Raw genomic sequence first — 13,867 nt, 5'->3', positions numbered from 1 at the left:
TGGAAGCCTACAGCATGCAGCACCTGTCCTCCATGTCCCACTGGGGAAGCCTTGCATCTCTAAATTCAGTCAGGTTTCCTCTTCAAACTAGTAACTATTGCATTATACCTGTAAAATACTTAAAATGGGCTAAAAAGGATTACATTGATGAAACTTCTACAGTTCTGTGCCAGAAATGCTGTTTTATTGTCAAGTTATCGTATATAGCGCAAGCACTGTTTTATAGCATTGATATACGTTTTGTTTTACTGATGATTCCCATCTGTGTTTAACTGATCCAGTAGAAGAACAGCCTGCCGGGGTTCGTCAGATCCAGTATAGCCAGACACGGCCGTGCACTGCAGACCCTATTGACTATAATGGGATCCAATGGGGTTTGGTCGCGTAAATCTACCCACGACTTTTTGTCCGGCCAAAGCCAGTACTTATGCAGAGACAGCCTGCCAGATCATTTAGACGCAGATGTGAATCAGCCCTTACAAATTAGGGCTGTATATTATTTTTATGGCTGCCAGATTCATGAAATCAGAAAACCTGAGAATGTAGAGTCATCATCGCTATCAGTATAAAGACCATTGTTTGTTCCTACAACCTGCAGCCAAACCTCCTCTTTCTGTTTCAGCGCTAGAATTGAGGCTCCAGAGGCTTGGTTAGTTTGGGACCCATACATATGATACATGTACTGCACAATCTTACCCTTATGTTGTAGGGTAATATGTACATTTTTACTATAGACAGTAATTTGGTATGTGAGAAAATAAAGACCGTCTATTGGGGCGATGAACTTTCCACTTCCTGTGTTATAAATACTTTGCTCATTGTAAAACACTTTTCCAAATTTAATTGGGCCATCCGTAGACGGATAAGAAGATGTCAGTCCAACGTGAAAAGCATAGGTTTTCCTTGTCCCTGGTCTTCCTGGGATGCCTGGTTGACCTGGAATACCAGAAATTCCACTAGGCCCAGGAGATCCTGGAGGACCTAGTTTACCAGGAGGACTTTGTGGACCTTTTTCACCCGGTGTACCTAGAAAAAAAGCAGTGGCAGACACAGTGAAAAAATAATAAGTATTCTGGAATTTCAAGGAATTCCAAGTTGTTTAGTTTTGATAGATATTGCCATAAATTCTGTTTCTCAGATTTCAATAGCTTTATTAGAAGCTACTATTCAAATCTTTTGTGGCTTCTCAGAGAAACATACCTTGGTAACCTTTTGTTCCTGGTTCCCCATTTTTACCATCTCTTCCAGGAGGTCCATGTTGACCATTCAGGCCTGGTGTTCCGGGGATACCTGGGACTCCTGTATTACATTCATTATGTTTGGTGGCCACTTCACAATTCCCTAAAAAACTGTGTATGACCAGAAGAATAGCAACCAGGAAAGTAACCCGTCTCATCTGAAAAAAGAGATTATAAATTTTAGAATTGAGTAGGACCATGGGATTTAAATACACTTTTGTTAACTGCTATACAGAAAATGTACAACGTACAGTGGCATGCAAATGTTTGGGCACCCCTGGTCAAAATTACTGTTACTGTGAACAGTTAAGCAAATTGAAGATGAAATGATCTCGAAAAGGCATAAAGTTAAAGGTGACACATTCTCTTTGTATTTTAAGCAAAAACATTTTTTAATATTTTTATCTTTTACATTTAAAAACAAAAAAGGAAAAGGGCCCAAAGCAAAAGTTTGGGAACCCTGCATGGCTAGTACCTAGTAGCACCCTCTTTGCCAAGTCTTACAGCTTGTGAATGCTTTTTGTAGCCAACAAAGGACGGAAGGTATGTAGAAGAGAATAAAGGGCTAGCCGACTGCCTTAATGAATACTTCTGTTCAGTTTTTACAAAAGAAAAAGGAGAAGGACCTCCACTAGAAAGAATGACTAATAAATCATTTGATGCATGTATCTTTACAGAGGAAGATGTTCTAAGTTTGCTGTCTAAGGTGAAGACAAATAAGTCACAGGGGCCTGATGAGATACACCCAAAATTATTAAAAGAGCTTAGTGGTGAGCTGGCAAAACCGCTAACAGATTTATTTAACCAATCATTAGTAACAGGAGTCGTCCCGGAAGATTGGAAATTGGCAAATGTCGTGCCCATTCACAAGAAAGGTAGTAGGGAGGAATCGAGCAACTATAGACCAGTGAGTCTGACATCAATAGTAGGCAAATTAATGGAAACCCTATTAAAGGATAGGATTGTGGAACATCTAAAATCCCATGGATTGCAAGATGAAAAACAACATGGGTTTACTTCAGGGAGATCATGTCAAACAAATCTTATAGATTTTTTTGACTGGGTGACTAAAATAATAGACGGTGGAGGTGCAGTAGACATCGCATATCTAGATTTTAGTAAGGCTTTTGACACTGTCCCACATAGAAGACTTATCAATAAACTGCAGTCATTGAGCATGGACTCCCATATTGTTGAGTGGATTAGGCAGTGGCTGAGTGACAGACAACAGAGGGTTGTAGTCAATGGAGAACATTCAAAACAAGGTCATGTTACCAGTGGGGTTCCACAGGGATCTGTACTGGGACCAATTTTGTTTAATATCTTCATAAGTGATATTGCAAAAGGCCTCGATGGGAAGGTGTGTCTTTTTGCTGATGACACAAAGATATGTAACAGGGTTGATGTTCCTGGAGGGAAACGCCAAATGGAAAAGGATTTAGGAAAACTAGAAGAATGGTCAGAACTCTGGCAACTGAAATTTAATGTGGATAAGTGCAAGATAATGCACCTGGGGCGTAAAAACCCAAGGGCAGAATATAGAATATTTGACACAGTCCTGACCTCAGTATCTGAGGAAAGGGATTTAGGAGTAATTATTTCAGAAGACTTAAAGGTGGGAAGACAATGTAATAGGGCAGCACGAAATGCCAGCAGAATGCTTGGATGTATAGGGAGAGGTATAAGCAGTAGAAAGAGTGAAGTGCTTATGCCGCTGTACAGAACACTGGTGAGACCTCACTTGGAGTATTGTGCGCAGTACTGGAGGCCATATCTCCAGAAGGATATAGATACTCTAGAGAGAGTTCAGAGAAGAGCTACTAAACTAGTACATGGATTGCAGGATAAAACTTACCAGGAAAGGTTAAAGGACCTTAACATGTATAGCTTGGAAGAAAGAAGAGACAGAGGGGATATGATAGAAACTTTTAAATACATAAAGGGAATCAACTCGGTAAAGGAGGAGAGCATATTTAAAAGAAGAAAAACTACCACAAGAGGACACAGTTTTAAATTAGAGGGGCAAAGGTTTAAAAGTAATATAAGGAAGTATTACTTTACTGAGAGAGTAGTGGATGCATGGAATAGCCTTCCTGCAGAAGTGGTAGCTGCAAATACAGTGAAGGGGTTTAAGCGTGCATGGGATAGGCATATGGCTATCCTTCATATAAGATAGGGCCAGGGGCTATCCATAGTATTCAGATATATTGGGCAGACTAGATGGGCCAAATGGTTCTTATCTGCCGACACATTCTATGTTTCTATGTTTCTAACCAAGAGTCTTTTAATTCTTGTTTGAGGGATTTTCATCCATTCTTCCTTCCAAAAGTCTTCCAGTTCTGTGAGATTCCTGGGCCGTCTTCTATGTACTGCTCTTTTGAGGTTTATCCACAGATTTTCAATGATGTTCACATCAGGAGACTGTGAGGGCCATAGTAAAACATTTAGCTTGCGCCTTTTCAGCTAGTCTATTGAAGATTTTGAGGTGTTTTTAGGATCATCAATATTCATTTGTAGATGCCATCCTATTTTCAACTTCAGCTTTTTTACAGTTGGTGTTATGTTTGCTTCCAAAATTTGCTGTAATTTCATTGAATCCATTCCATTCTTCCCTCTACCCATGTATTGTCCTCCCGTGTCATTGGCTGTTACACAAGCCCAAATCTGGGTTGATCCATCTGCATGCTTAATGGTTCGAGAAGTATTCTTTTCATGAAATTATGTGCCCTTTTTTCTGTTTTACCTCATCAGTCCAAAGGACTTGTTTCCAAAATGTATCAGACTAATTTAGATTCTCTTTTGCAAAATTCTGACACAGAATTTTGTGGTGAGGACGCAGGAGAGGTTTTCTTCTGATGACTCTTCCATAAAGGTCATATTTGTGCAGGTGTCGCTGAACAGTAGAACAATGTACCACAACTCTAGAGTCTGCTAAATCTTCCTGAGGGTCTGTTTCAGTCAAGCAAGGTTCTTATTTGCCTTTCTAATAATCCTATGAGCAGCTGTCACTGATATTTTTCTTAGGCTACTTTCACACTGGCGTTTTGGTTTCCGTTTGTGAGATCCGTTCAGGGCTCTGACAAGCGGTCCAAAACGGATCAGTTTTGCCCTTAATGCATTCTGAATGGATAAGGATCCGCTCAGAATGCATCAGTTTGGCTCCGTTCCGCCTACATTCCGCTTTCGAGGCGGAAAGTGGTTTGGTGTCCGTCTGACGAAACTGAGCCAAATGGATCCATCCTGACACACAATGTAAGTCAGTTGGGACGGATCCGTTTTCACTGACACAATATGGCAGAATAGAAAACGGATCCATCATTGACTTTCAATGGTGTTCAAGACGAATCCGTTTTGGCTATGTTAAAGATAATACAAACGGATTCGTTCTGAACGGATGCCTGCGGTTGTATTGTCTGAACGGATGCGTTTGTGCAGATCCATGACGGATCCGCACCAAACGCGAGTGTAAAAGTAGCCTTAGTCTTCCAGACCTTCTTCTGATCTCCACTGTTCATGTTAACTACCATTTCTTAATTACATTTCAAACTGAGGAAATGATAACCTGAAACCTTAAAAGGCACAAGCTGAGGGTTTTACCATGGCCCTCACAGTCCCCTTATCTGAACATCATTGACAATCTGTGGATAAAGCTCCAAAGAGCAGAAAATACAAAGAGAATGTGTCATCTTTATGCCTTTTGGAGATCATTTCATCTTTAACTTGCTTAACTGTTCACAGTAGCAGTAATTTTAACCAGGGGTGCCCAAACTTTTACATGCCACTGTAGTATGTGATCATAACATTGCATATTACCTAGCGGCAGGGGTGGGAGTCACAATTTTAACAACAGGTTCCCTACTCAACGGCGAACATGTGGCATCACGACACATGTTTACATTTACATACATAACACGGTCCTCCGATCCAGTTGTAATTTTAACAACCTTATGTGGAGAACTAGAAGGAACTGGCTGAATCCCATGCCTGCCTAGCGGGATATGAAAAAAAATTAAAAATATGTTTATCTATGTAAAAATATAAAGAAAAGAAAAAAAGCTATACATAATTGGTACCGCCACCTAGGGGTGGGCGATATAGGCGATATGCGATATAAATTTGTGCCACAATATGGATTTTGTGCATATCGCCTATATCGCCGAACCGCGATATGACCACTGAGCGGTAGTGAATGATCGCGCTCTCGGCGCACACCATGTTCTCCTGAGCCGGCACAGTGGAGAAGGAGAAAGTCCCTCCCTCCCCACTGTGCGCGGCTGCCGCTGGCCACCAATAAGAACAGAGTAGGAGGAGGGGAGGGACTGTGGCCACTGCGCCACCAATGAATGCCTGAATACCGGCCATATCCTAGTCCCTATGAATGCACGTTGCGATCCGCCGCAATTAAGCCCTCAGTTGAGGGGTTAATCGCGCGGATCACAGCGTCCTGTCAGAGGTCGGGTGCCGGGAATGTTCTTCAGTCTCGACTCTCTGCATTGGTGGCAGTGGGCAGTTCTGATCGGAGCCCCAGCAGTGTAATGCTGGGGCTCCGATCGGTTACCATGGCAGCCAGGAGTCACGCTACTGAAGTCCTGGCTGCCATGGTATGTTAGTGAGCAGCATTATACTCACGTGCACCGTGGCCGCCGGTCGCTCCTTCTTCTGTCTGTGCGGCGCATTGCTAATGCTTACAGCATTAGCAATGTGCCACACAGACCTATGAGAAGAAGTAGCTCCCGGCGGCCACGGTGCATGTGAGTATACTGCTGCTCACTAACATACCATGGCAGCCAGGACTTCAGTAGCGTCCTGGCTGTCATGGTAACCGATCGGAGCCCCAGCATTACACTGCTGGGGCTCCGATCAGAACTGCCCACTGCCACCAATGATGGGTAGGAGGAGGGGGACCCTGTGGCCACTGCCACCAACAGGGATGGACTGGGACAATAAAGTGGCCCTGGACTTCAGCCAGACCGGCCCACTTTATTTTTCCCAAACACACTCAAAAAAAAACATGTGAATGGCGCTGTTATGGAGGGGATCTGTGAATGGCACTGTTATGGAGGGGATCTGTGAATGGCACTTTTATGGAGGGGATCTGTGGATGGCACTGTTATGGAGGGGATCTGTGGATGGCACTGTTATGGAGGGGATCTGTGGATGGCACTGTTATGGAGGGGATCTGTGGATGGCACTGTTATGGAGAGGATCTGTGGATGGCACTGTTATGGAGGGGATCTGTGGATGGCACTGTTATGGGGGGATCTGTGGATGGCACTGTTATAGAGGGGGATCTGTGGATGACACATACCGTATATAGCATCTTATGCTATGTGTCATCCACAGATACCCCTCCATAACAGTGCCATTCACAGATACCCTCCATAACAGTGCCATCCACAGATCCCCCCCATAACAGTCATCCACAGATCCCCCCATAATAGTGTCATCCACAGATCCCCCCATAACAGTGTCATCCACAGATCCCCTCCATAACAGTGTCATCCACAGATCCCCCATAACAGTGTCATCCACAGATCCCCCCATAACAGTGTCATCCACAGATCCCCCCCATAACAGTGTCATCCACAGATCCCCCCCCATAATAGTGTCATCCACAGATCCCCCCCATAATAGTGTCATCCACAGAACACTGTTATGGAGGGGGATCTGTGGATGACATTGTCATGGGGTGGATCTGTGGATGACACATATAGCATAAGATGTTATATACGGTATGTATCATCCACAGATTCCCCATAACGGTGCCATCCACAGATCCCCCTCCATAACGGTGCCATCCACAGATCCCCTTCCATAACGGTGCCATCCACAGATCCCCCTCCATAACAGTGTCATCCACAGATCCCCCTCCATAAGTGTCATCCACAGATCCCCCTCCATAACAGTGTCATCCACAGATCCCCCTCCATAATGGTGCCATCCACAGATCCCCCCCATAAGTGTCATCCACAGACCCCCCCCCCCCCATAAGTGTCATCCACATGACAGACCCCCCCCCATAACAGTGCCATCCACGGATCCCCCTCCCTATAACAGTGCCGTCATCCATAGATCCCCCTCCCCGCCACTCACAGTAGTATACATTAATAAATCGGTATCCTGCAGGCTGCAGACAGTAACTTTAATTTTAACACAGCGCTCATCTCTTTACTACCTTACATTCAGCTCCCTCCAGCCTCCAGTAACAAGTGCGGGCGGCAGCGCTCACTCACTGACGTCACGCGCCTGCGCCGCCTAGTGGGAGGAGCAGGCGTGTGACGTCAGTGAGTGAGCGCCGCCCCCACACTGCCTGCTGTTACTGGAGCTGAGTCAGTGTAAGATAGTAAAGAGATGAGCGCTGATTTTAAAGTTAACACACTGACAGCAAAAAAATTAAAATGGCTCGGGACCGGCCGGGCCCCCCCGGGGTCCGGGCCCCTTACTGGGGTATCGGCTTTACCCCCCTGATGGCGGCCCTGGCCGGCCCATAATTCGATCGGCCCACCGGGATTCTCCCGGTACTCCCGATGGCCAGTCCATCGCTGGCCACCAATGATTAATACTGTGGAGGGAGGGGGGTGGGTTTGAGTTACCAGAGGGGGCTGATAAGAGGGAGAGGCTGGGAGGCATATGAGAGGCTGGGGGGCACATGAGAGGCTGGGGGGCTGATCAGAGGCTGGGGAGCGGATCAGGGGCTGGGGGGCACATGAAAGGCTGGGGGGTGGATCAGAGGCTGGGGGGCTGATCATAAAAATGTTATGGGTCTTTTTGTGGGGTGACACACGAGAAAAAAAAAGAGTTTTGAGTTGTGCAAATGTAGTAAAATGTAGATATCTATAAAAGGACAGAAAATGGTGCAAATTACAGCACCAATTCAAGCTTGGCCTGCTCATAGCAGGCATAGATTTCCTAGATGCACCAAAAATATTCTACAAATATTAATACATTTTTGCGCATTTCAAGCTTCAGTACATCTAGCTTTTTTGTGTTCTTCATCTCCATTCACTGCTATGGGGTTTTCTAAGAGAGACGAGCTTGGCTATTTTTGGAAATCCCATATCAGTAAATTCATGGAGAATGGAGGGTGATGCATGCAAAGCTGCTCTTCACTTTGGAGACCCCATTCTGAAGATAGGTGCATTTGCAAAGGTGGGACCCGTACTTTTTTGACATTTATTACATATCCTAGGGCAGTGATGGTGAACCTTTTAGAGACCAAATACCCACTTATTTATCGCAAAGTGCCAACACGGCAATTTAACCTGAATACCAATATAGTATATCTTCCATGTACTTTATCATTTAGCTATAATAGCTTAATAGCCTACATTCAATGTGCTACCTGTGCTGTTCATAGTGCGTCCTGTGCTGATGAGTGGCAGGAAAAGTCTAAAGCATATTGGTACGCCATAGACTTTTTCCAAGGCGTGGGTGCCCACAGAGAGGGCTCTGAGTGCCGCCTCTGGCACCCGTGCCATAGGTTCGCCATCACTGTCCTAGTGCTATGCCATAAATGTTGAGATGGGACAAACCCCTTTAATTTAGTTTTACATAAAGCTGTATATCAAAATGGGATACCATAGGATATATGGTTTAGGCTGAGGATAGGCTGTGAATATAAAAATCCTGGAATACCTCTTTAAAGTGACCTCTTGAAATATATGGTTACTTACGGCTGTAATTAAGTGTAGAAAATTCTGATGCTCAGGAGTAGAAAAGTGAAGCAGTTTGATCCTCAGGGCATCATTTCATCTGGTTTTGTCTGATCTAATCGATCATTGACAGGTTTGTACCTTGAGACCCACATAAGTAACATAGTAACATAGCACATAAGGCTGAAAAAAGACATTTGTCCATCCAGTTCGGCCTGTTATCCTGCAAGTTGATCCAGAGGAAGGCAAAAAAAAACAACCTGTGAGGTAGAAGCCAATTTTGCTCACTTTAGGGGAATAGAAAATTCCTTCCCGACTCCAATCAGGCAATCAGAATAACTCCCTGGATCAACGACCCCTCTCTAGTAGCTATAGCCTGTAATATTATTACACTCCAGAAATACATCCAGGCCCCTCTTGAATTACTTTATTGTACTCACTATCACCACCTCCTCAGGCAGAGAGCTCCATAGTCTCACTGCTCTTACCGTAAAGAATCCTCTTCTATGTTTGCATACAAACCTTCTTTCCTCCAGAGGCAGAGGATGTCCCCTCGTCATAGTCACAGTCCTGGGGATAAATAGATGATGGGATAGATCTCTGTACTGACCCCTGATAAATTTATACATAGTAATTAGATCTCCCCTCAGTCGTCTTTTTTCTAACGTGAATAACCCTCATTTTGATAATCTTTCAGGGTACTGTAGTTGCCCCATTCCAGTTATTACTTTAGTTGCCCTCCTCTGGACCCTCTCCAGCTCTGCTATGTCTGCCTTGTTTACAGGAGCCCAGAACTGTACACAGTACTCCATGTGTGGTCTGACTAGTGATTTGTAAAGTGGTAGTACTATGTTCTTATCACGGGCATCTATGCCCCTTTTGATACAACCCATTATCTTATTGGCCTTGGCAGCAGCTGCCTGACACTGGTTTTTGCAGCTTAGTTTGCTGTTTATTAAAATTCCTAGGTCCTTTTCCATGTCAGTGTTACCGAGTGTTTTACCATTTAGTATGTACTGGTGACTTGCATTATTCCTTCCCATGTGCATAACTTTACATTTGTCAGTGTTAAACCTCATCTGCCACTTATCTGCCCAAGCCTCCAATCTATCCAGATCCCTCTGTAGCAGTATACTGTCCTCTTCAGTGTTAATTACTTTACACAGTTTAGTGTCATCTGCGAAAATTGATACTTTACTATGCAAGCCTTCTACAAGATCATTAATAAATATATTGAAGAGAATAGGGCCCAATACTGACCCCTGAGGTACCCCACTAGTGACAGTGACCCAATCTGAGTGTGTACCGTTAATAACCACCCTCTGTTTTCTATCATTGAGCCAGTTACTTACCCACATACAGACATTTTCTCCCAGTCCGAGCATTCTCATTTTATATACTAACCTTTTATGTGGTACAGTGTCAAATGCTTTGGAGAAGTCCAGATACACGACATCCATTGATTCGCTGCTGTCAAGTCTAGAACTTACCTCCTCATAGAAACTGAACCTCCTCAAGTCTGCATTACAGCTTGGGCATCTCTGCAAACTTATTCTATCTGGATGCAGATAGAGAGAAACTGGCTGGCTCCTATACACCCTAATTCTCTGCTATGGTCTAGCCCATATGGTACGTCATCAACTAGGGAACTTTTGGGGACCTGTAGTAGTAGATTCCCTCTTGTCTCCCGCCACTCTTCCATGACCTCCTTTCTATATCATCCACTACTCCCAGCGAGTCTCACCACTTCAGCGACGAGACTATGGTTTCAGCGCAACGTCTTTCACTATGCAGACATTGTAGACCCATTCACTAGGAACCCTATTACCCTTCTCAGCTATTCAGAACAAATATAGCCTTCCCTCGTCGACCAATTACTTCTACATTCAGATTACACACTTTGCCCAATCTATTTTCTCGGGGTTCAACGTCTCCCTCCTGATGGGATTTGAGCGCCTTTGTAGAAGAGGGGTGCCTATGAAGGGGCTAATATCTGAGCTATACTCCATTTTTCCGACCTCCTTCCCGGAACGGATACTTAGACACTCTTACATGGTCCGATGGGAGGAATATTTAGGGAGAGCTCTACCAGACGGATTGTGGCACCTTATGTGGCTAAACCAACCTCGCCACTGGGTTTTGGAGAGGCCTGTTTACCAGCCTCTTGCCTCAGGATTATGGCCCATACTAACTTTTAAACCCCTGAACCTATTCAAGTGAATTTTGGATAGGTTTGTCCCCAAGTTATACTGTTTAAATTTATGTAAGTTATATGTATGGACAATGTAAACTCACAAAGTTGTAACAATTTATAATAAGTGTAACTTGTCAGCTTGGGAGGAATATGCTGGGTGTGTTTCCATTGTCCCATTGTGCCATTGTGTGTTTAAAATGGTGATGTCTGTTCTGTTGTCCCCACATGTGTATTGGTGATTTCCCTTTGTCCTGAGAGATAATTGTGCAGCACGCCAGACCTGCAGGGTATGGCGAAGTGAGGTCACAGTTATGGGCAATCGAGGGTTACTCACTATTTGAAGAGAACCCTGGGCAGGCATGCGGCAGTGAAGAAGAGGTAGACACGAGTTCCTCTGGGGCACACTCTGTATGTAGATACCTGGCCTGATGTTATGTGAGGTGCCCTGGATGTTGCAGGTGTTTAGAGTGCCTGAAGCAAGGTCCCTTTTAGGATTCGTGACGCAAGTGCCTGTAACGGTGGCACACCGGTTTCCAGTAGCAATAAGTGAGGTACACAGGTGGTATAGTGAACCAAACGTTGCTTTACTTAAAACAGTCCAACTTTATACATCAAGATGGTAATGCAGTCCCTTATATCATATGCTTCACAAGCAGGCTTATTTCACAAGATGGCAGGTATTAATCATGCGAGATACATGGAGGGCAAACAGTCAATGCTTTGCAGTGCTATGCTGCTCTATTTCCTTCAGCTATTCTAGCTGGCTGGATCCCAAGGCCCGGATGCCTAATTGCTGGCTTAAATCCTTGGTATAAACTCCTTCCTCCAGTATTGGCACTTGCTTTACTTTATAGATCCTCTGCCCATCAGGGTACTTATCTGACTTGTAATATCCTTGCTTGTTAGGGAAGCTGCAGGTTTCTCCCAGGAGGTCCTGTCCTACTACTGGGGTATCTCGACTGAGCTATTCCTAGCCTCAGGAGCTTCAGGTAGACTAAGTGACTCCTCTAGTCCCCTGGAATACACTAACTCTCCCTTGTCTGGGCCTACCTATATATATCTAGGGCTCTCTAGCTCCCTCTAGTGTCTGGAATGTCTAATTACACCCAACTAGGCCTGATAAGAATATAACAGGGAAATACAACACATGACAGTGAATGCAATGAACACATTAACCCTTGTGTAGTGCCCACCTTTACCTAGTGGGACACTACAATTGGATTGCTCCTCGGTTGTCTCCGGGACAGAGAGGAGGAAACCATGATGCATTGTGGGGATATGTTGTATCTGTCCTGTGTCACAGTCTCCCTTCTGGTCCTCTGGGGGCGTGAACGATTGGTTGCTGTACTTACATTGTATGTGTTGTAATATGCTGATTGGTTGTATTTCAAAACCCTGTGGGCAGTACTATGTTTGTTTTTTTGTGAATAAAAGAGGCTGTACTTGAAGTACAGTCAGACCACTGCTTGACCCTCAACACGGAGCCTTGTCTCGTTATTGGGGGGATCCGCTGTATGCTGTTAGAGACTGATTGCCAGGAGTGTAAGCTGATTCCTGCTCGTCTGCTAGCAGCCATTCGTGAGGTTCCAGTTTGGAGTGCTATTTTGTATCCAGTTCGGGAGTTGGGTGTCCTGCAGTAGCTGTGCCTGTCTCTCAGAAAGGGGCATATTGCCTAAACGGATATTAACCCCTTGTCTGCCGAAACAGTCCGTTACACCTTATATGGAGGAGAGAAGCGAAATCCTCAATGTCAGTTCTCTGCCAAAGAACCAGTATAAGATCCTGATGTACTGGTACCATACTCCTGATCTCCTCCATAGATTGAACCCGGCAGTTGCGAAGGTCTGTTGAACATGCGGGACACCTGGGGGTATGTTACATCACATTTTATGGGACTGCCCCTTAATACACACCTTCTGGACCATAGTCAGCACTCTCTTGAGTGATATTTTTGCCTGCAGTATACTGCCTGACCCCATATCCTTCCTACTTAATATCACACCAGCACATATAAGGAAACATTCACTTAAACTGTTAATACAAGTATTGACTGCAGCCCGCTGTCTTATTGTCCGCTTCTGGAAACAATCTGACCCCCCAAAAATCTCCGACCTATATGCCAGGGTGACGGAAATCAGGACCCTGGAATACACGACTGCTATGTTCCTGGACAAAATAGGTCTATTTCATGCTATTTGGGATGTTTGAGACAATTATTGGGCTACTAAGCAACCCTGAGATGAGCCCAAGAGATGTGTCATTGTCTATATTGTCTAAGTCTTTCTATTGTTACAGTGTTGTTCAAATAGGCTTCAGCATATATCACCCTCACCCTAATAATAGATTTATGTAGCTACTTCCTCAGCAACGTTGATAATTGTCTTTTTTTACTTTCTTTTTTTTTTCAATATCTATTCTTTTCAAAGAAATGAGTACGACAAGACGCTGGATTTTCATGTAACCTTTATTGGTTTTTCTCTGATTTACATTGCACATAACACGTTATGTTCTAGTATATGTTCCTTTGTTGAATATGTCATGCATTTTGCCTTGTTCACTTTACCTTGTACAATTGTGCATACAGTTAAAACAGATTTGTATTGTTGTATTTCAATAAAAATACAATTATATATAAAAAAAAGATATGGGATAGCTGTGACGGTATCATCCATGTCACCGTCTAGTATTCCCTTCTTCCCATGAAATAGCACAGCCAAATAATCCACAGAGCAATAAATCGCTATTATCGCTAGTATCGCTGGTATCGCCGGTATCGCTGGTAT

General features: G+C 44.1%; 1 protein-coding gene across 1 annotated transcript in view; it reads right to left on the bottom strand.

Annotated features, from left to right (window-relative positions):
- Positions 1-495: 495 nt before the first annotated feature.
- LOC120996342 (adiponectin-like) overlaps positions 496-13,867 on the bottom strand; it is a 32,323-nt gene continuing 18,951 nt past the window's right edge. Inside the window, exon 3 of the mRNA XM_040426199.1 lies at positions 496-1,026. Within this exon, the coding sequence (XP_040282133.1) occupies positions 518-1,026 (509 nt within the window). The 3' untranslated portion in view covers positions 496-517. The remainder of the gene's footprint in view (positions 1,027-13,867) is intronic.

Source organism: Bufo bufo, chromosome 3 (genome assembly GCF_905171765.1).
Source record: "Bufo bufo chromosome 3, aBufBuf1.1, whole genome shotgun sequence".
Taxonomy (NCBI): Eukaryota; Metazoa; Chordata; class Amphibia; order Anura; family Bufonidae; genus Bufo; species Bufo bufo.
This window is presented reverse-complemented; position numbering and strand designations above follow the sequence as displayed.